Source organism: Eptatretus burgeri, chromosome 14 (genome assembly GCF_056783735.1).
Source record: "Eptatretus burgeri isolate ZD-2024b chromosome 14, Ebu_testis_v1, whole genome shotgun sequence".
Classification (NCBI taxonomy): Eukaryota; Metazoa; Chordata; class Myxini; order Myxiniformes; family Myxinidae; genus Eptatretus; species Eptatretus burgeri.
In genome coordinates this window covers 47,555,185-47,576,907 of record NC_140974.1, presented here as the reverse complement: position 1 = coordinate 47,576,907, position 21,723 = coordinate 47,555,185, and the positions used below count along the sequence as shown (strand labels likewise).

The 21,723-nt window shown below is 41.2% G+C and overlaps 1 protein-coding gene and 1 long non-coding RNA gene across 3 annotated transcripts in view; one reads left to right on the top strand and one right to left on the bottom strand.

Annotated features, from left to right (window-relative positions):
* LHX6 (LIM homeobox 6) overlaps window positions 1–21,723 on the top strand; it is a 46,024-nt gene that overhangs the window by 12,987 nt on the left and 11,314 nt on the right. Inside the window, exons 2-6 of the mRNA XM_085854717.1 lie at window positions 190–311; window positions 733–953; window positions 4,712–4,809; window positions 8,680–8,775; window positions 20,550–20,721. Coding sequence (XP_085710843.1) covers window positions 190–311; window positions 733–953; window positions 4,712–4,809; window positions 8,680–8,775; window positions 20,550–20,721 — 709 coding nt within the window. The remainder of the gene's footprint in view (window positions 1–189; window positions 312–732; window positions 954–4,711; window positions 4,810–8,679; window positions 8,776–20,549; window positions 20,722–21,723) is intronic.
* Window positions 1–21,723, bottom strand: part of LOC147013119 (uncharacterized) — a 67,679-nt gene that overhangs the window by 40,873 nt on the left and 5,083 nt on the right. The window contains exons 3-4 of one of the 2 annotated variants that reach the window (XR_015051204.1): window positions 20,545–20,690; window positions 8,746–10,018 (exon numbers count right to left, since the gene is read on the bottom strand). This is a non-coding gene — a long non-coding RNA (uncharacterized LOC147013119). Of the gene's footprint in view, window positions 1–8,745; window positions 10,019–20,544; window positions 20,691–21,723 lie in introns of those variants that run through there. The other variant, XR_015051205.1, reaches the window with a different exon arrangement.

Genomic DNA, 21,723 nt, shown 5'->3' with positions numbered 1-21,723 from the left:
GAAATTTGAAGTGAATAGGGGCATAAACAAATTCTTTTTTTTTCCTTCACTTACATATTGAGAAATTTAGTTTCTTTGACAATTGTGAATATCTCGTTCCGAAAACGTTTTGAACCCCACTAACCCCTCTGCATACGTATGGGATGTCCAATGCTGAATGTATCAGGACATGATTTTCAACTGGTGCAGGTCGGAACAGAGACGTGGCATGCCCGCTGTCTGGCGTGCGCTGCGTGCGGGGTACCGCTCGAGAACCACGGCACGTGCTATGTACGAGACAACACTGCATATTGCAAACTGGATTACTACAGGTACCTCATTTGCACTGCATACCCACTCTTTAGAGCATACAACCTTGGATGCTAATAATCAAAAAAAACCTCACGAATTACAATGTTTTACATGAGCTGTGGAATTAGAACCTTCATATTTAATATTCATTTTTTTTATTTTTAATTAACTTTAATTTCTTACTTTACATCTAAAAAAAAAAAAAATCACCAGGAAGAGATCTGAGAAATAGTGGAATCAAAACGCAATAATAATTATTTGTCCAAAAAGATGCAGACAATGCGCAAGCCTGTAAGTAGAAAATGTTTTGTCAGCACTATGAACAGGTAAGGCCCTTTCTTGTCAAAGCGAGAGATAAAGCAAAGTGGAAACACTTGGTATCACGGGTGGACGCGATACCACGACGTATGCCGTACTTGGTGCACGTATTCACACTCGCAGGAGGTTCGGTGCGCAATGCGCCAAGTGCGAGCGGAATATCCAAGCGAGCGACTGGGTACGGCGGGCACGAGGAAAGCTTTACCACCTGGCGTGCTTCGCGTGTGCCGCGTGCCAGCGCCAGCTATCCACGGGAGAGGAGTTTGGATTGTTGCGGGAACGCCTGCTCTGCCGTACGCACTACCATAGCACACTGGAGCGCCTGGGCAGGGGTGCCGAGAACGGTGCGTGCTCCGCACGGGTGCACTGCATGCCGAGAACGTTAAAACTACGGTAAATTACCGGTGCAATACATGTCACTTCCAACAGCTTGCATTTTACAGCGATCTATCGTACATGCATGTCCAATTAATTCTATGTGGCTATGTCTGCGCCTTATGGATTGTGGGTGTTTACCGTGCAAAAGGTTTACTTATATGGGACATTGTAAGGTTATCAGAATTGTACTCCATACCTTGATTATCAATGGTGTTCCTAATTTATTATTTGCTATTTTTAATGTACATTTAAAAAAAGTAACTCATAGACATGTACAAGCATGCCCAACTTTCTGAAGCCCAACTCAATAGAAATTTCATTTTCACTATTTTATTTCAGGTGCCTCTCCAGTGTGTGGAGTAATGTTGTGACTTGCAAAGAATGTTTAAAAGATGTGTTACTGTGGACATGTTGCGGCAAATGTGTAACTGAAATTCAATGTCGGACGCTCTGAGAGTCATGAATGGTGGTGCAATGTGGATTGTGGAAGTCCACTGACAAGGCAAGAAAAACTTTGAGTTGGGCTACAAGATGGTGCAAACCACTGCTTGTATATCTATTCGCTGTTTTTTTAATTTACATTCAAAATAGAATGGGTGATTTAGCAACACCCTGTATTGTCATGCGCACAGACTGTATGTTATTTTTCTTCTTTAATGGCCACGTTACGTATTCCCATGTTCTTGTGGGATTGGTGAGTTGCTCTAACAACTCCTCCGAGAGAGAATTTGGCCGAGGAAGCTGAAAATATCAAAGATTACTCAGGACACCCTTGTAGGTGTATTTGCTGAACTTTCCTTTGATTTCAGCAATTTTTGGAAGAAAAAAACATTCGACCCATCTTGAATTTCCTTCACTTGGGGGGGGGAGGAGGGAGCAATTAGAAATTGAACGATATTCGGTAGAGTGCATACCTCCACCAGGCTGAACTGTTTATATTACGTTTTATATCACACTGATAAGTCGGATCTGCATCTAGACCTTAACTAAATCTAATTGGATTGTTCTTGTCACCCTACCGAACTCATCCACCAAGTTTTGTCATAACCCGTCCACAAGTTTTGAAATATACTGTATATCGTTTTAGGCCAAAATCGCAGGGTACAGAATCCTCAATAAGCAAGTGATAACAGTGATTCTTCTCCAATGATAGATGGGGCCAAAAACGATATATAGCATGATATCTCAAAAATGTATTGGGCCCGATATGTTCTACTGGATCAGGTATTGCATGGTGGAGGTATGCGCTCTACCAAGTGCCCTTCTAGTTACCTCTGCCACCAAAGGTGAAGGAGGTTATATTTTCACCCCTTTCTGTCTGTTTGTTTGTTTGTGTGCAGGATATCTCAAAAAGTTGTGAACAGATTCAGATGAAACCCTGATGGACATGTTGGGTGTTTGACAAGGAAGAATTGATTTAATTTTGGTGAAGGTCCAGATCTGGATCCGGATCCGGATCAGATAATTTTTTTAAGTGATTCTTCACCATTGAGAGATCGGGAGAAACCGATATATAGCACGATATCTCAAAGAAAAATGTGGACGAATTCGGATGACACTTGGTGGACACGTTAGGTGTGTGTGACAAGGATGAATTGATTCGATTTTGGTGAAGATCCGGATCCGAATCTGGATACGATGATTATTTCATTTTTAAAGTGATTTTTCACCATTGAGAGTTAGGACCAAAAACGATATAGTACTGTATAGCATGATATTTCAAAAATGTATTGGGCTCGATATGTTCTCGTGGATCAGGTATTACGTGGCGGAGGTAGTCCCTCTACCGAGCGCCCTTCTAGTTCAAAATGTTTATATTATTTGTGTATTTATATGTACACACACACACACACACACACACACACACACACACACACACACACACACACACACACACACACACACACGAGTTGTTTCTGTGTGAAGCCCCTTCTTTGATTTTGATACATCACCATATCCCTTGGCCAATTTACCAGAAATTTGCTGTTCCACATTATTTTCACATGTTTTTTGTGAATTTTGTGAAAATTCACATTTTCACATTTTCACATTTATTTTCACAAGTCACATGGCATTTTGACTGATCAACGGTCGTATGCCAGGTGGCCTCTTTGGCGGGGAGAGGGGAAAAGCTTGCACTCTGTCAGAAATCAAACCACATGCATTGAAATATTTACATACAGAATGGAAAGTAATATATATATAAAGGATCCACAGTACTCCTTGGGACTACACTAAGTGGGAGTAGTGCTCGCAACCTCTTGTACAAATTTGAACAAGGAAATGAGGAGGCCATTCGGCCCCTCATTTCCGTGTTGCCCTCCCGAGTTAATCTTTTTGCTGCAGTTAAATAACGATCTTCTTGATGTTTTACTGAAATCTAAAAAAAAACGAAAATGTATAAATGCACTTTGTTTAAACATGCTTTGATATAAATCTATATAAAGTGTATTTAAGCATAATCTATATAAAGTGTATTTAAACATATTTATGTATTTTCTAACTAATGATTATGTATACTTCAAAGTACAAACTTAAAAAGTTGCATTAATCTCAATGTGCTGTTGCAAACGTGGATAAAATGAGATTAATATTTTTTTTTAATTGATGTTATTCAAATTACCTTAATCGGCTAAAACTTTTTCCACCTCTTCTCTCACTCCTTTCATTGCTGTTGCAACCTCAACGCAACTTTTCGTACTCCTTCCAGATACTCAAACGTTGTCCCGAACCCATGACATCCCACATGTTATTGTCCTCTTTGTTCAACATGATTCCTCATCGCCAGTCTAATCACTCTACCCTCTTCACTTATTCCCATATTCTTGCTTTTGCATTGCTTTTTAATCCCACTATTCCTCCTTTAAATTCTAAGCCTTCCCCTACAGAATAGAGGGAGGGTTATGCAATATTGTAGCATTTGTTTCTACAATTAGTGCCCCCAATTTTTAATGGTACCGGAGAGTTTCTTAGACTCACAGGATTACTAAACCATCATTTAGGGGGGGAGGGGGGTTCCTTCCTTTTTTCTGCCAATGTCCAAGCTGTATCTTGGAGTCGACTTGGACTTTTGTGATGAAATTTTACATCAATAATGGAAATACAAAGTATGTGGGGTCGACATAAAATGTTTTGCCTTGACCTAATTTGAAGGTCATGACCAAATTATAGAAATGTTTACCTGTTTTTTAAAACCACAACTTCACTAATTTCAGTCTGATTGGAACAAAATTGCCTTCTCTTGCTAACCTAGATTAAGGCACATTTACGCTTTGTTTACATCATCTGCCTCTGAGTTAAAAGTCAAGGTCAAATGGTGGTCTGAAAGAAAAATGCACTTTTTTGTCATCTCTCAATTTTGCCAATACGGAATCTCAAAGACCACTTCGCCCACCAAGATGTTCTTGCATCATAATAGTGGACTTGCATTGAAGTGCACCTGATATTTGATTCGCGTCTCTTCCCTACTTTTCTTCAGATTGTGACCTAATTAACAAAAAACACCCTTTTGATCAGAACTTGAATAGTTTTCCTCCGATTTTCACGATGAGTTTTATGGATAGATTGGAGATGGGGATACATTTTCCTAATTTACACTCTATCCCTAAATGTTGGAGGTAAAGGTTATATGGCAATTCAAAAAAATATGGCCATCATTGGCTAACCTTGGCGATCGCTTTGTGATCGTCTCTTCTCTCCTCTTGACACTTGATCTTTCCTGCAGGTGGAATAATGGGAGACAGCAATTTGGGAGACCCTCACGAGGGGAGCAGCAAACCCACGAAACGAGCAAGGACGAGCTTTACAGCCGAACAATTACAGGTAAGATCATAACACTTTTCATTCACCAATGAAGTAACAACTCTGCTTTTCCATGAATTTGGGAAAGTCATAAACCCCTTTTTCATGCATAGGGTAAGGTCAAACCCTCTGAGTCAGGTTAAAATACACCTTTTCACAATCCAGGTCAAGTCTGACATTTCTGCCAGTTTCTTCACCAGAAGTTAGGACAGAATTTATTTTGTGTACAGAGAAGTTCATTATATATCTCGTATAAGACTCCTCCTCCATCCCACTATGGTCTCAATGTCAATGGAGATTCCCCCCGTCTCTGTGCCTCTGGGGCCTCAGTGTCAACGGAGATCCCCACCCCCCCCCCCACCTCCGGGGCCTTACCGGCCTCAAAGTCCCTCCCCCCATTCCCTTCAAGGCCTCACTATCTACCGATATTTCCCCCATGCCACCCCACCCCCACAGGAATTACATTCAATCAAGACACCCCCCCCAGTCACTATCAACTGAGACTGCCCCCCCCCCAGGCCCTCACCATCAACTGATTGCACCCCAATCCCCTTCCCCACCTCAACCCCTCCCCACACCTACTCGAAGCCTCCTAGGGGCCCAAAATCAACCAATACTTTCTGGGGGACCATCACATTTCCAAGATGGTCTCTCAAGCCGACTTAGCACTCCCAAGTGCACTAAAACCTTATTTTCATGTACAACTCAACCCAGGTTAAAAACCATGCCATCCGAACCCGGGTTCTCCCACAATCCACAAATTATTGTCTATCTGAGTTGAGTGAAAAGCTCACATTTCCATCCACAAGGGCATTTTTGATGAACATAGTACTTTCTCAGGAAGCCTGGAGCGAAAAACAGCAGGTTGGATGCAATTTTTTTGGCCTATGACAATCATAATTATTCTTTTGCACATTTTAAAAGCATGAAGATGGCAGAAGAGAAAAGAGGTTGCAAAGGAGTAAGATTATGAAAGGTGAGTGTATCATTAGGAGACGATACACATTCAAGGTATGCTATCCACATATGTGCTTATTCTCCTGGGGCCTTGCAATGCATCTCAGATAACTGGGTCTTCAAGCTAACCCAGGGACGCTTGTTGATTCCTTTGTCTGAGGTACACAACTAAGCCCGAACTAAATGCTATGTCTTTGTGCGATTTCAGACCTTGACTCGTCTCCGAGCAAAGCACTCACATCCCTTCTTCTTAATCTCTTGCAACATTGCTCTTCTCTTCTACCTCCTCAGTCCTTAAGGCTCCAAGTAATAATTAGGATTATCAAAGGCTAAAATAAGTATCTCTGCTTTCGGTTTGACTCAAAATGTATACAAGCACTCATCACCTGAATGGCCAACCTTCATCCCATCTCGTGTGTACTCGCTTTGGGAAAGGGTTTTCTTTATTCTTATTAAGCCTACCACTATAGGATATGGGGAGGCTTATACCTGTTGTAGGGTTTGTTTCTACAATGAGTGTCCCCAGTTTTTAATGGTACCTCAAAGTTTCTTAGACCCCCAGCGGTACTAAACCACCATTTAGGTTTTTCTTTTTTATTTTTCTTCCTTTTTTTCTGCCAATATCCAAGCTATATCTCAGAGCCAGCTGGGGTTTTTGGAATTAAAGTTTGCATCAATAATGGGAATGCAAAGTCAACATAATTTTTTGACCTTGACCTCAGTTTTCAGATCATGACCTTCAGTAATTATAAACATTTTAACAGTCTTCACCATAATTCGACTCTTGTTTGTCCAATCGGAACACAACTGCCCTATCTTGACAGCCTAGAGTAAGGTGCATTTACACTTAATTTACATCATACCCCTCCGAGTTAAAGATCAAGGCCAAACAGGAGTCTGAAAAAAATGCGTTTTTTGCCAATGCGGAACCTCAAAGACCACTTGCCCTACCACAATGTTTTTGCATCGTAAGAGTGCACCTGCACTGACATTGTGCACATGATACTTGATTTGTGTCATTGACCTACTTTTTCCGATCGTGACCAAACTAACAAAAAAACACACCTTTTTGATCATAATTTTTATTTTTTTGGAAACCTTGTCGAGGCTCGTATGAGAGCTAACACACAACGCGCATCAAGAGGGGCATGAGACAGGAGGGGAGGGAGTGGGAAGGACAAAATAGTGGAGAACAGAGACATTTGGAGATCTGTGGAAGGGAGAGGGATGGGACGGGGAACGTGGGGAATAGAAGATGGACATTACAGGGACTTTCAGGAAGGAAAGCAGGGAATTTGAAGGAGGTGGGCTTGGGTGGATTATATCGGGCGTAGAAAAGATCGAGGATTTGGATGGGGGATGATAGGTGGTGGTGAACAGCTGTTTTGAAGGCCTGGAGGGAAGAATGGGAATGAATAGAGTGAGGGAATTTATTCCAAAGGCGGGACAAAAGAGGAATGAAAGAGTGAAGATGAGCAGTGATTCGTGATTTTGGTAGTTTTACCAGAAGGGGGTTGTTGGCGGACCTTGAATGCCCTGCGGAAATGTGGTGGGGACAAATCGCAGAGAGAGCAGGGGGGGCGAGGCTGGAGAGGAGACGGTAGAAGACAGAAAGACCACCGACCAACCTGCGGTGATTGAGTGAGAGGCCCAAAGACTCAGCCTCATTGCGGGAGATGTCAATGATCCGAAATGCCTTGGTTTCTACAGCGTGAAGCCGAGAAAGGTGGGAGGCAGGAGCACCAGCCCAGAGGGGAGAGCAGTATTCCATCAGGCTGCGGGCAAAAGCTTTGTAAGTGGTCAGGAGCTCAGGTGGGCCGACTTGAATAATTTTCCTCCGATTTTAATGATGTTGAGTTTTATGGACAGATTGTAGATGGGGACCCATTTTCTTCATTTATATGCTGTCCCAAAGTGTTGAAGGTCAAGGTCATATGGCAGTCTGAAAAAAACTATGGCCATCATTGAATCACAGTCGCCAGGTTGGGCTTACCCTTGGCGATCACTTTGTGATACACAGTGATCTAATTTTTTTTTGGTTCATTTCTGCTTCTTCCCAGTTTCCCCTTTCACTTCTGAAATGAAATGCAGTATCAGGATAAGCACAGTTTTCAATCCAGGTTGAGTGGTGCATGGAAACAAGGTAGAAGTCTTCCCTCAAACTCTCCTGATGAACCTCCGCTGGCCGAAAATATGTTTCCTTCATAATACAATAGAGTACCATTTTTATTTGAAGGCTGGATGTCTCCTACAGCCCCCATCGCTTATTTCTGGATGTTGTGAACATTAAATCCTTAAACATCATTGGCATCACCTATCCAAAGCCTGAAAAGGTCCTGCTGATCTCATTTTGCAGAGAGGTTTGCATACCCCCGGAATATTGTAACTCTCTACTTGGATATATTCCACCCACAAGTCTTTCAATTCTTCACCATACCTTAATAATACCAGAATGCATATACTCATCCAGTATTGCCATCCTCGTTCATCCTCCAAAGCCCAGTCTGTTTGCTCATCTTCAATCCACTTCCATTGAACCCAACTCGACACCTAGCCCTTCATATTGAATTACCTTCAATTTAAGTGGCCGGAAGTTGCCGTATGATGTCCATGGATGATGTTTCACAATAAAGCAATGTCATTACAGTGGTCTTGCATCCTAACACAAACATGCACTATGCCTCCACAAATCGGCACAGTACCTTTCATTTAGCATTCTGGCTCGATGCACATGCTGAATCATCTCATGATTTCTCAGCACGACTTACATGTGAAAACATCATGTGACTTGTTCAGTTTAAAAATATGACATAAAAACTGTTACATACTTATTATGTGCATGTATATTCAAGGGACTGTCGGAGGAATTAGACTTTTCAGGAAAAGTGTGTGGGGAGAAAACAATGTTAAAATTCGTTGTTGCCATTGGTGCAGGTGATGCAGGCCCAGTTTGCCCAGGACAACAATCCAGATGCACAGACCCTCCAGAAACTTGCCGACATCACTGGCCTCAGTCGACGAGTTATCCAGGTTGTATCCAATTCCATGGTTTGAGTTTATAGATTCACATTCCACATCCTGCACCCTCACTACTAATGTGATATGTGCATACAGCTAAATCTCGTTAAACCAAACTAATTCCTTCCAAAAGCTTGGCAGAATAAGGAAAATTACATTTAATGGTATATATAGTATGAGACATTGATCATCTTGAGATCCCATGGATCAAATATGCGACATCAGCTTGAATGCAGAATTTTATTCCATGGAATGAATGCACATTTGACAGAGATTCAATTATGAATGTGATTTTACTGTGGCATCTTCACTGGGGAATGACTGCATCCATGATGCAATGCCCCTGTAGATTATGATAGGAGGTTTGCTTGACTAGCAGTAAGTAATGTACAAGTAGAATGAATCAATAGATATCTGTGATCACAAAGCAATCACCAAGGGTGAGCCTCCCCTGATACCTGAAATCGAACGATGGCATATTTTCTTTGGGCCACCATACGACCTTGATCTTCAAAATTTAGGATAGAGTGTAAATTAAGAAAATGTGTCCCCATCTACAATCTATCCATAAAACTCAACATCATGAAAATCAGAGGAAAATTATTCAATTTATGATCAAAAAGGTGTTTTTTGTTCATTAGGTCACAGTCCGACAAAAGTCGGTCAAGGACACAAATCAAATATGAAGTACCCAACTTCAGTGCAAGTCCACAATTATGATTTAAGGACTTCTTGGAAGGTCAAGCGATCTTTAAGATTCTATATTGGCAAAAGAAAAATGACAAAAAGAGTTTTTTTTTCAGACCACTATTTGACCTTGAGCTTTAAGTCAGAGCGGTATCATGTATATCAAACATAAATGTGCCTTGCTCTAGGTGATCGAGAGAAGGTAATTTTGTTGCAATTTGAAAAAAAGGTTTATCGAGTTGTGGTGGAAAATGTAAAAATTTCTATAATTAGGTCATGACCTTAAATAGGTCAAGGTCAAAAAAGTCTGTCAACCCCGTATACTTTTTATACCCATTATTGATGCAAATTTTCATCCAAAATTTCCAGCCGGGCTGTTATGTGCATTGACGAAGCATTGCGTGTTCCAAGCATTTATCCTGCAGCTGTGAGGGTTACCATCCAGGGGCTGAACAGCATGACAGAAACTATTCCTGGACTTCAACCTCTTGGGTGCTGGCTCATGTTGAAAGAGTCGGTGGCAAGAGTCACATTTCTCCTTGGTTCTTTCTATTTGTGAGAAGATTGCCTGTGTGATTGGTGGTGGAGCAATACCACAGAGCAAATAGTGGTCATTCCGTCACGTTGGTTTAAGACGACCAGAAATTTAAGACAACCAAAATAACAAATAAAATGGATGGAATCAAGATGTTGATTGCGGTATGCTAACCACCATGTCAGCAAAGAGAAGGTGACGTTTCAGGCGTTAATTCTTCATTAACCCAAAAAATAAAAGCAGTGCACAGTGGACTACTCTTTTCAAAAGGCACCACAGGATCTTTAATTTCCACCAGAAAATGAAACAGCTGGATTAATTTGCCCTCAAAGTATGGCACACTCATCGATGCAATATCCTGCCTACAAAGCACAGGGATACAGGTTGGATCCAGATCTTCACCAAATTTTAAACAATTCGTCTGTGTCACACATCCAACCAGTCCACCAAATTTTGTCAAAATCCGTCCATAACATCTTGAGATATCCTATTCACAGACTTGAGTGAAAATACAACCTCCATCGACCCTCGGCGGCAGAGGTAAAAATGCAACTGTACACCCAGAAAATTTGTGAGTTCTTCAATAGTTTAATAGTTCTCAGTACAACTAGCTAAAGAAAACATAACAAACTAGAATGGCTCTTGGTAGAGCACATACCTCCACCAGGCTGAACCATTTACGTTTTGTATGCAGACCTGAACCAAAATCTAATCGGCTTGTTCTTTGTGTCTAATGAACTCATCCACCAAGTTTTGTCATAATCTGTCCAGAACTTCTTGAAATATTGTGCTATATATCGTTTTTGGCCCTCTCTCTCAATAGTGAAGCATCTTCTGCTTCTTTTTTTTCTTTTTTTTGTATATCTAGTCATAACTCATGGAAGAGCTACGACACTGTACGAACCAGGACATAACAGCCAAAAACCGGACACAAAACACGCATGCATGGTGTGGACAAGATGGATACAGAGGATGAATGGGGTGGACAAGATGGATACAGGAGGGAAAACTGGAAATTTGGGAGGATGGATTTGGGTGAAGTTAACGAGGGTAGAAAAGATCATGGTTTAGGATTCGGGACAATCTGAGATGGAAGTGAACAGCTCTCTTGAAGACCTGGTAGGAAGAATTTGATTGAAGTGGATGGGGAAGTTGACTCCATAGGCAGGAAAAAAAAATTGGAACAAATGATGGAGGTGAGCAGTGATCCTGGATTTGGGGAGTTTCACCAGAAGGGGATTCATGGTGAACCATGTGCGCCCTGCAGAAACCTGGGGGGGGTGGGACAAAGCATGGAAACTGCAGAGGGTGCATGACCAGAAAGGAGGCAGTAGAAGACAAAGAGACTACCTACCTGTCTGCAAAAGGTGGTGATAGGCCTATAGACTCAGCTTCATCATGGGAGATTCCAATAATCTTAAAGGCCTTAGTTTCCATGGCATCAAGCTGAGGAACATGTGAGGCAGGGGAGAGCAGTATTCCATCAAGCTGTAGATGAAAGATTTGTAGGTGGATATGAGCTCAGGTGTGTGAAGGAAGGACTTTGTATGATGGAGGATGCCCAGTCAGCAGCCGTCTTTGGAGTCCAACCTTGAAATGTGGTTTGCCCAAGAAAGATCATGCCTCGGGGCCACGACAATATAATCATGAAGCTGATCATATACAAACTCATCATTAATTGCTCGTAAATCATCAATTAATCTTAAGATGTTTCCACACCTTCGCGAAGTTGTTTGTTTATTCCTGCACATGTTCTGGATGCAATCAGACGTGCATGTGCAGGAATAAATTTGCAAAGAAAAGAGCCGGATCTGAACCCATCGGTATCCCCACTGTCTGCTAGAGTATCTTGTTGCCAAATGTAAAGAAACTTGTTTTGGAGAAATCTTACACTTTCTTTAAGTATATATTTTAAATCACATGAATATTGATTTTCCTTTACAGTTTGCTCTTTTTTGATATAATTTAATGTATACTTTATTACCTCCTGCAATTGCTTCCTCGACCGCTCTGTCCAATGTGGTTACAAGCTTATCATGTGGAATGTTTGTATCTCATGTGGAAAAGTCATAAGTTGATAAACATTTTGCTTTACCCTTGTTATTAATGTCATGGATACTGTATGACAGAAATTAGTTTCATTGCCCCTGTAATAGTACCTGCATTCTCTACTTGGGATGATGAACCTCAACTTGCATGGGTTTTTGTATATTTTTGGGATCCAGTGCATGAATGGTAATTTATGGTGTTTAGCTGGAACGGACATTCTTCTCACTTTGGAGTAATTTATGTGGTCTTGTATCAAATCCATTTTATTATCGTTACTCATTTTGTAGGTGTTTGAGAGTCCAATCTGTAGGCCCAATTCTTCCAAAAGTGTTTGAATGTAGAATATTTTGTATACAAATGCAATATTATTATTTGCTTTGTCAAATGGAACAATAACATATTGCATTTGAAGCTGTTTAAAATAAAGACTTATCTCTGGATTGTTTAAAATAACTTTTGGATTTTTTTTTAATTAAAAAACAACAACAATAATAATAATAAATAAATATATAAATAAAATTAAACTCCAACCAAGGAAATGGAAGTTTTTATAAAGACAAAAATGAACAAGTGGTGCCAGGCACAAACAAATCCTGCCCATTTAAGGCATAAAGTTATTTTGGGGATCAAATTTAAATATGATACATCCTTAACCTGAATGTTGATTATAAGGAATAGAATAAGGAATATTTTAGTCTTCGTTTGAAGTCAATTAAACTATTTTTGACGAAGTTATGACCGTAAAATGATTTTGACCTTTCAAGGCCACGTAAGGTCAAAGGTCATGGTGTCAAATAAAAGCCAATAAAGGACTTGATATATGTCTTCCATCGTAAACACGCATATTCCTAACCTTTTTTGATTTATAATGGAAAATATGTAATTTTGACCGATGACCATGACCTGACCTTCGGACTACCTAAAACTTCAGACCCTACCGATCTTCACAAATATGCATTTTTCACGACAGGAATGGGTAGGGTTATAAGTGACAAATAGAATAAGGTTAGAGGTTAGAATAATAAGATTAGAATAATAATAGATTAGATTAGAATAATAATAAGGTTAGAATAATAAGATTAGTTTGAAGTACATCAGATCATTTTTGACGAAGTTATGAGCGAAAAACGATTTTGATCTTTTCGTGACCTTGACCTTGACCTTTGATCCAATTGGACCCAAAAGTTAATGGGTTCGTCCAAGGTTCATTGCCCACCTGTGGATTAAATTTGATAATGTTTGCTAAAGCCGTTTTGCCGTAAAGTTGCTAACAGACAGACAGACAAACAAATAAACAGACAAACAAGCCGGTAGGCGACATGGCTGCTCGCTCTAGATGGAAAGCTGTCCGACGTGACTAGCCGATATTCATGTACATGCTATCAATCAATTTAGCACAATAAATATGATTATCACAGCCCTCTTAGTTTGCACCCAGAAATCCCCCTTGTGAAATTTCAGGCATGTTTCCAAAGAGACTCTAACAAATGGCAGCCCTGGTAATTCCATTTATCTATTCGCTAAAGATTTTATTTTTTTATATGATGCTGTAAGACATTCTCCTTGGGCACAAAAAAAACATCCCTCGGAGGTCAAGTTTCGGAGGTATTGATTTTTTTGTACAGTCCACAATAAGTGTATGATTTACGATAAAGTATTTTAGCTGTTGCTAAGCAACGGAGGTGTGCATAGCAACCATTTATTTTTGTGTACATGCTAGCCACATTGCACACATTTCACCCAAGTTTCATCAAAATCAGACTCTTTCTCTGAGAGATATTCGCAATTAACCGTTTCTGAAATGTTCGACATGTACTCGCCCAAAACCTATCTCCTCCTACAAATATTTTTTGTTAGGGCTGCAAATTGGCATGAAGGGAGCGAGATAGATTGCACACAGAACTATAAGGTTAGATTTGTTGATTTTTTTTCGATTTTTTGACCACTTTAAAGGGCCGTCGCTATGCCACTGCTAGGGCCCGGGGTTCCATATTCAAAAGTGCACGATTCCCAGAAATATTGGTCCAACCTACCAAATTTCATTGGAATCGGTTGATTGGTTTAGCCCCTAGGCTTGACCAAAGTTTCGCGGACAGACAGACAGATGGAAATGTCCAGAATAAGGGTGCTCTAAGAGCAGCCAATATATGTTTTTTTCAGTTTCTGATGGCGTTTCCATTCTGGACAGGTCAAGCTCAGTCGCTGCTTGAACCAGACCAGTTGCCGTATATCGCCAGTGGATGCAATGAGCTTTCTACCAATATTACCAATGATGCTGGACATAGATCGGCCTTACACTCTGGTTGTTTCGATGGCGATTGGTTCGAATAAATAAGTTTCGCTGAGGCCGACGTAAGTGTCGACACAAGTGCAATCCCAGGTTAGGTTTTTCCAATTATTGTATGGGACAATGGTCAAGCCATCCGAACGGGTGTTTTCGCCAAGGTCTACACCAAGGGGTTCCAGGACAGATGGTATCCCTGCCCCATAAAGGGCACGTTTGACCACATCATTTAAGGCCCAGTCACACCTTGACGTTTGAGCCAGCTTATGCCGATTTTTGAAAAATTTGTCTAAAACGCTGGTGCACGTCCAATACGTTATGGGTAAGTTTTGGAAACATTGAGAGCACACTGAAAAACACTGCCATACGTCGTAGTACGCTGGCTTTCATCGTTGTACTTTGCGGTTATCCTCAAATTTTAGCATGCTTGAAATTTTACGACTTATGCCAGCGTATGACTCACAAGTTCCGCTATGCTGGCCATAAGTTGTAGGCACGTTATGCGATCGTTGACACACATCGACACACGTTAATTGTAAGCTAATCATAAGTCGAAACACGTCGAGGTAATGTTTAGCATACCCGAAACTTATTTCTAACCTATGAGTAACGTGTTGAAGGCACGTTACGCGATCGTTGACACACGTCGACACACGTTACTTGTAAGGTACTCATAAGTCGAAACACGTCAATGTAATGGTTAGCGTCAGTGTTCCAGACTCCCTGGTTTTTTATTTTTTATTTTAATATTTTTTTCTTCGTTATGACGGTGATGTTGACACTTCGATTTCTAGTGCGGTTATGATTTAAATTGTTGAGCGACAGCCTATTAATTATATTATATTATATTATAACCGCACGAGAAATCGAAGTGTCAACATGACCGTCATAACGAAGAAAAAATAAAAATAAAAAAAAAACAGGGAGTCTGGAACACTGACGCTAACCATTACATTGACGCGTTTCGACTTATGAGTAACTTACAAGTAACTTTTGTCGACGTGTGCCAACGATCGCATATCGTGCATACAACTTATTCCCATCGCATGCGGAACGTGTGAGGCATACGGCAAGTACGTCGTAAAAAGTTTAACACGTTTAAAAGTACAAGACGTACTCCACTTACTACGACGTATGATAGCGTACTCTAGTGTTCTATTCACGAATACCAAACTTACCCTTACTGTATTCGACATGCGCCAGCATTTTAGACGCATTTTTCAGAGGTCGGCATACGCTGGCAAGATCGCCAAGGTGTGACTGCGATGTTGACACTTCCATTTCTCCGGCGGTTATGATTTGCATCATTGTGCGGCAGCCTTTTAATTGGCTACGCCACGTGATCATCGGCGATACGTGCAGCGCGCTATGCATAAGTTAAACTATCGTTGGGCAGAGGTTGTGAACGCCGACAACAGGCTAAGCATTCGTTGGTATAAGTTATCTATAAGACAACGAAACGTTCCGTGTCCATTACTAATATGTTATGCATACGACTAACTTGTTATGAATACGTCCGAATCTTTAAAAAAAATAATCAAAAGTTCAGAGTAAGCCAGCGTTTTCCATACATTTTGATACGTTGCCATTGCTGGCTAAAACGTCAAGGTGTGACTGGGCCTTAAAGGCTGAATGTCTAAAAGATTGACTGGCACTGAAACGGCACAACAGACCATGGTGACTAAGTGTATCCATCATACTGCTGCATCAACATTTATGTCACTCACAGACTGACGCTCCAACTCATCGTGCAACTGCAACCCGTAAAGACTCAGGGAACAGTGACTGCATGAAGCCATATCCGACTTTCCGTAGTGGCTGCGGCTAAAAGACGGGCTCTGGTGACCTGATCCGCACTATTCAACAGGCTCACAAAAGACACTCTTGTCACCTCAACGTACCATGCTTTGTGGCGAAGCCGGGACAGACCTTTGGGTTCGCAAACACTGCTTTAGGCTGCACTCCATGACAACACCACCACTATCAACTCCCCGGTTTGCGCCAAGCCTCTTACGTGGGACAGAACGACATTGACTATTGGGCAGACTGCCAGCAATGAGGAGATGAAGCCAGAGAGAGCGATATCAAGAGCCCTCCTGAAACCCAGGCCTCCCTGCTTAACTGGGAGCATAGATTGCATCCAAGCAGAACCGTTGAAAGCAACATGAGAGATTTTACAAATGCTTTCGCAAATGGTGCAGTCAAAAGCTCTTAGCTGTGCACCATTCAGGTAGGAGGGAGACGTACGCAAGATATACAGGAGCTTGGGCAGGGATAAACAGTTTTTGAGCAGTACAAATGCTTCATGCGTCAATTTGCTCCAGACGGCCTGCCATACGGATCAAGTCATCGTGCTTCTCGATAACAGCTTTGGGCGAAGGCCTCAGGGAGATTGGAGCACCAACAAGAGTACAGTCATTGATCAAAACAATCTTAATATAAGGGAGCACTGCCTGAAATATGGCCTCGGTATGTTGACAGTAATCAAGCGATGCATGGTTGAGGATGGTCAACTCGTACTTGCCACCATTGATCTCAAGGCCAATGTCGGTTAACCGGGCAATGACATTCTGGAGGTCAGCCAGCACTTTCACGGGTTCATCTCCAAATAATGCATTGTCGAGGTACCATATATTGAACTCTGACTGAACCCCTTGGCTATTGGGGCAATGCCCAGGGAAAAAAATACCTTGCCTGAAGGAGTCACCCTGTTGAATGCCAGTTGCTGAATAAATGGCTTCGTTGTCATCGAACAAATCAGAAGGCCTGGCGTATGCCTGCCAAATGTGCGGATAGATACTGGAGGTATGCCTTCGTACTTCTGACAAAAAAGGTCACACCTCAAGCAATTAAATGCATTATCTCACACCCCTATCATGTCGATCTTAAGAAGGATGTGATTCGGAGGCAGATTTGTCAGATAAAGTTTGGCAGCATAGGCAGCCACTTCACACCCACCTTTAGTTAACTAGCCCAACTGGACAAGACGTAGCGCAACCCCGAGATCTTCAGATGAAGATTGGACTGCGGCTTTGGTCACAAGATGGTGCAAAGTATTGCCCACAGTGATCAGAGGGACCCCACCGTCCTTCTTGGTTCGAGCAAATAAATTTGCACCAAAAAAAACAGGACGCACGGCTTAGGAAACCTCTCCCCGCAGAACCATATTAATGAACAGGGTAAGAGAAGAGAGTAAGCGGGCCCCCGCATCAGCAGATTCCTTGCCCAAAAAATCCTGAAGATGTCCCAGTCTGAGCCCATCGGGGCCTGAGACAACCCAGATGAATAAAGGTTGACTGGGATTCAGACAGAATGCTCAGAAAGAACTACCAGAATGGCTAATTCACCGTCAGGCGCAGCCAGTAGGTTGAGGTCTGGTGAGGCAGCCGGGTGTTTGGCTTTGAGGGCTTCGGTCATTTCGGCTGATTGTGGGGCATGCCCCTCACAAGACACCAACTCTCTGATGGCCCCCTTGATATCCATATCAGCAAATTTTGCTTTCACCCTTCTGTTGATACGTTGAGTGTTATCGGCTTTATGACGCTTAATTGTGGAGTTGCCAGAAAGGACGACTGGAAGCGGTGGCAAGACGTCCATTGCCAAAAATATCAGCCACCTGATGCTTGACTTTAGAATTCAATGAGACATCAGGGGAGTCCAGATACTCTTTATTGGGTACCCTAATGCCAAAGTAACAAAAAATAAGGAGGCGATACCCGGCCAATGGGGGGGCTGGTTCTCAAGGACAAAATCACGGAGAAGTTTGCCAAGAGCATCGGCGACAGGGATATGAGCACCCTTGGGTACTTAATGGAGTACCCTAAAATTATTACGACATCTCAATAAGTCAGTGGAAAAGTTTGGATTATTGATTCAAACTTTTCTTTTCAAATCAACAATTCTCCTTTTAATATGTTTATCGACCTCCTCGAACGATAAAGGCATTTGTGTGTTTGGTACTTTGTGTTCATCAATTTGTGTTCTCACCCATTCCATCAATCCGATCATTGTAAGTTCCCTTGCTTTATTCCAATTAATCCTTTTATTGGCTGCTCTTCGAGCACCCTTATTCTGGACATTTCCATCTGTCTGTCCGTCCATGAAACTTTGGTCAAGCCTTCGGGGCTAAACCACTCAACCGATTCCAATGAAATTTGGTAGGTAGGACCAATATTTCTGGGAATCGTGTGCTTTCGAATATGGGACTCCGGGCCCTAGCAACGGCCCTTTAAAGTGGTCAAAAAATCGAAAAAAATCCCCCCAAAAATCGAAAAATGGAAGCTTAGAGTTCTGTGCACAATCTATCTCGCTCCCTTCATGCCAATTTGCAGCCCTAACAAAAAATATTTGTAGGAGGAGATAGGTTTTGGGCGAGTACATGTCCAACATTTCAGAAACGGTTAATTGCGAATATCTCTAAGAGAAAGCGTCTGATTTTGATGAAACTTGGGTGAAATGTGTACAATGTGGCTAGCATGTACACAAAAATGAATGGTTGCTATGCACACCTCCGTTGCTTAGCAACAGCTAAAATACTTTATCGTACATCGTACACTTATTGTGGACTGTACAAAAAAAATCAATACCTCCGAAACTGGACCTCCGAGGGACCTGTTTTTTTGTGCCCAAGGAGAATGTCTTACAGCATCATATTAAAAAAAATCTTTAGTGAATACATAAATGGAATTACCAGGGCTACCATTTGTTAGAGTCTCTTTGGAAACATGCCTGAAATTTCACAAGGCGGGTTTCTGGGCGCAAACTAAGAGGGCTGTGACAATCATATTTATTGTGCTAAATTTATTGATAGCATGTACATGAATATCGGCTAGTCGCGTCGGCCATCTTTCAATCTTGAGTGAGCAGCCATGTCGCCGACCGGCTTGTTTTCTCTATAATTTGGTCCTTCTGTAAGTAATGCATGTAATTTTCTATATTGCACTATTCTGATATCACCTGTGATGATGTGTTTATGATGTGGATCTTTAAATATGGAATGTTCACAATTACAATGATGTGTGTTATTTCACCGTTCCTCTACACCTATTAATTGTACTGTTTCCTGAGAGTTCCCCCCCCCCCCCCTAATTGCATTGTGTAAAGTGTACACAACACTTGGTGGCTCTCTCTGTTGTATTGTTTCTGGAAGTTTACCCCACACTTCCTTCTGTTGTAGTATTTTTTCTATATTGATCATTTCCACCCCTTTGTTATCAAACATAATTTTGATGATATCATTGTATTTCCTACAATTAACTTCTTTTTGTACATTCTCTGGTCTATCATGTCCAGAATTGCTTCCATGTGTTGTATTGGGAGTTATTCTTGATCTTTCTCTTCTATTTATCTGTTAACGATTTGCCAAACCTCTTTCAGTTGTTTGTTTGAAGTCTTGATCTTAATTCTACTGCTGTGAAGTAATCTGCAGATATTTGATTTGTTCATATTTAAGCACTCATTTACGATTTGTTCTGGTGTGTCTGTAACTGGATGTCTCCGTCCATAATTATGTACTCGGTCTCTCGGTCTCGTTGTAAGGCGTTAAAAACAGAGGTGATTATGTTTTGACCATTATGTTGTATGTATGTATCATTAATTCTATAATTTAATCTATTTAGATAAGTAGTTATTAATTCTTTAATCCAGAAAAAGTTCTCTACACTTATGCAATTGTGTGATTGTTTTGTCTTCCATCCCATCCTTTTTTGGGCCATTACTGCTTATCTTTTCTACACTGAAGCTCACATTTTGACAGTATCCATAAGTAAAATGATGAGTGAGTGATGGATAGCCAGTAGTTATATCTGGGTTTCTCTTGTGCCGCTCATGTGTGCATTCATTCTTATATTACATCTCTGCATTGTTTCACCAACATATTGCATCACACATTGACAACAAGTCAATCTGTAAACTATGTTTCAGGTTTTACATGTATTTCATTCTTTCGTTTCTTTTAACTTGTAAGATTGAGACATTACTGCACAATTAATTGTATTGCTTGTGGTAACACACACACACACACACACACACACACACACACACACACACACACACACACACACACACACACACACACACACACACACACACACACATTTACTAGGGAGAATGCAAAAATGAAAAAAACACACTTGATGCATTTCACCAAATGTAAGCTGCAATGTGCAAGATCAATCATTTATCAACTCATATAAAACCAGAAAACATACTGCTGCGTACATCCTACCATAGGTGTGGTTCCAGAACTGCCGTGCACGTCACAAGAAGCACGTGGCTCCTGCACCAGCTCTGGCTGCTCTCTCTACTGGGCGTCTCTCGATCGGGAGCGACGAAACAGCATCCTTTGGGACTTGCCTGTGCCCTGAGAGTGCCCTAGTCGCAGGGGTACATGCTTACCTGCACAGTAAGACTCCACCCTGCCTATACACTGCACTGTCATTGCACAGAATGTGAAACAACCTTCCATATCGCGTTATTGAAACAGTACAATAGGTGCAACAGTCAACTCAATTGTGAAGTTATCCTGTGACTTACACTTGCCATCTTTAGCTTTAGATACAGTATGTACTATGTGAAGCTCTTTATAACCACTTACTCTCTGACTCTCTCACTCACTCACTCACTCACTCACTCACTCACTCATATAAATGATTCGTAATTTCTCAGTGTGCTCAAAAGTTAAAATTTTGCATACTGATGTAACTCAAAAGCATGATTCCTGGCAAAAATATTTTAACGATGTTCGTAAATCAAAATATCAGCAAGCAAAGGTCAGTCAATGCACGCTTCCTTCATCAAGGTGAACAAAGGCAATGGCATACAACGTAATATTGCATGGGCATGATAGCTCTCAGGTGTTTCTTGGTGTTATCGTGGTATGATTTGAGACATACAATGCCTTTAGAAAGTATTCACACCCCTCCACTTTTGTCACATTTTGTTGTGTTCCAGCCTGAATGTAAAATGGATTAAATTGAAATTTTTTGTCACCGATCCACACAAAAATACCCTATAATGACAAAGTGAAAACATGTTTTGAGAAATTTTTACAAATCAATTAAAAATGAAAAGCTGAAATGGCTTGAGTCAATAAGTATTCATCCCCTTTGCTATGATACTCCAAATTGAGCTCAGGTGCATCCAATTTCCCTTGATCACCCTTGAGAGATCTTTACAACTTGATTGGAGTCCAGCTGTGACCAATTCAAATGATTGGCCATGATTTATAAAGAAAAGAACCTTTCTATATCAGGTCCCACAGTTGACAGTGCATGTCAGAACAGAAACCCCACCATGAAGTCCAAGGAACTATCCGTAGACCTCTGAGATAGAATTGTAAAGAGACATAGATCTGGGGAAGGGTAAAAAACAATTTCTCGAGGGTTGAAAGTCCCCAAGAGCACAG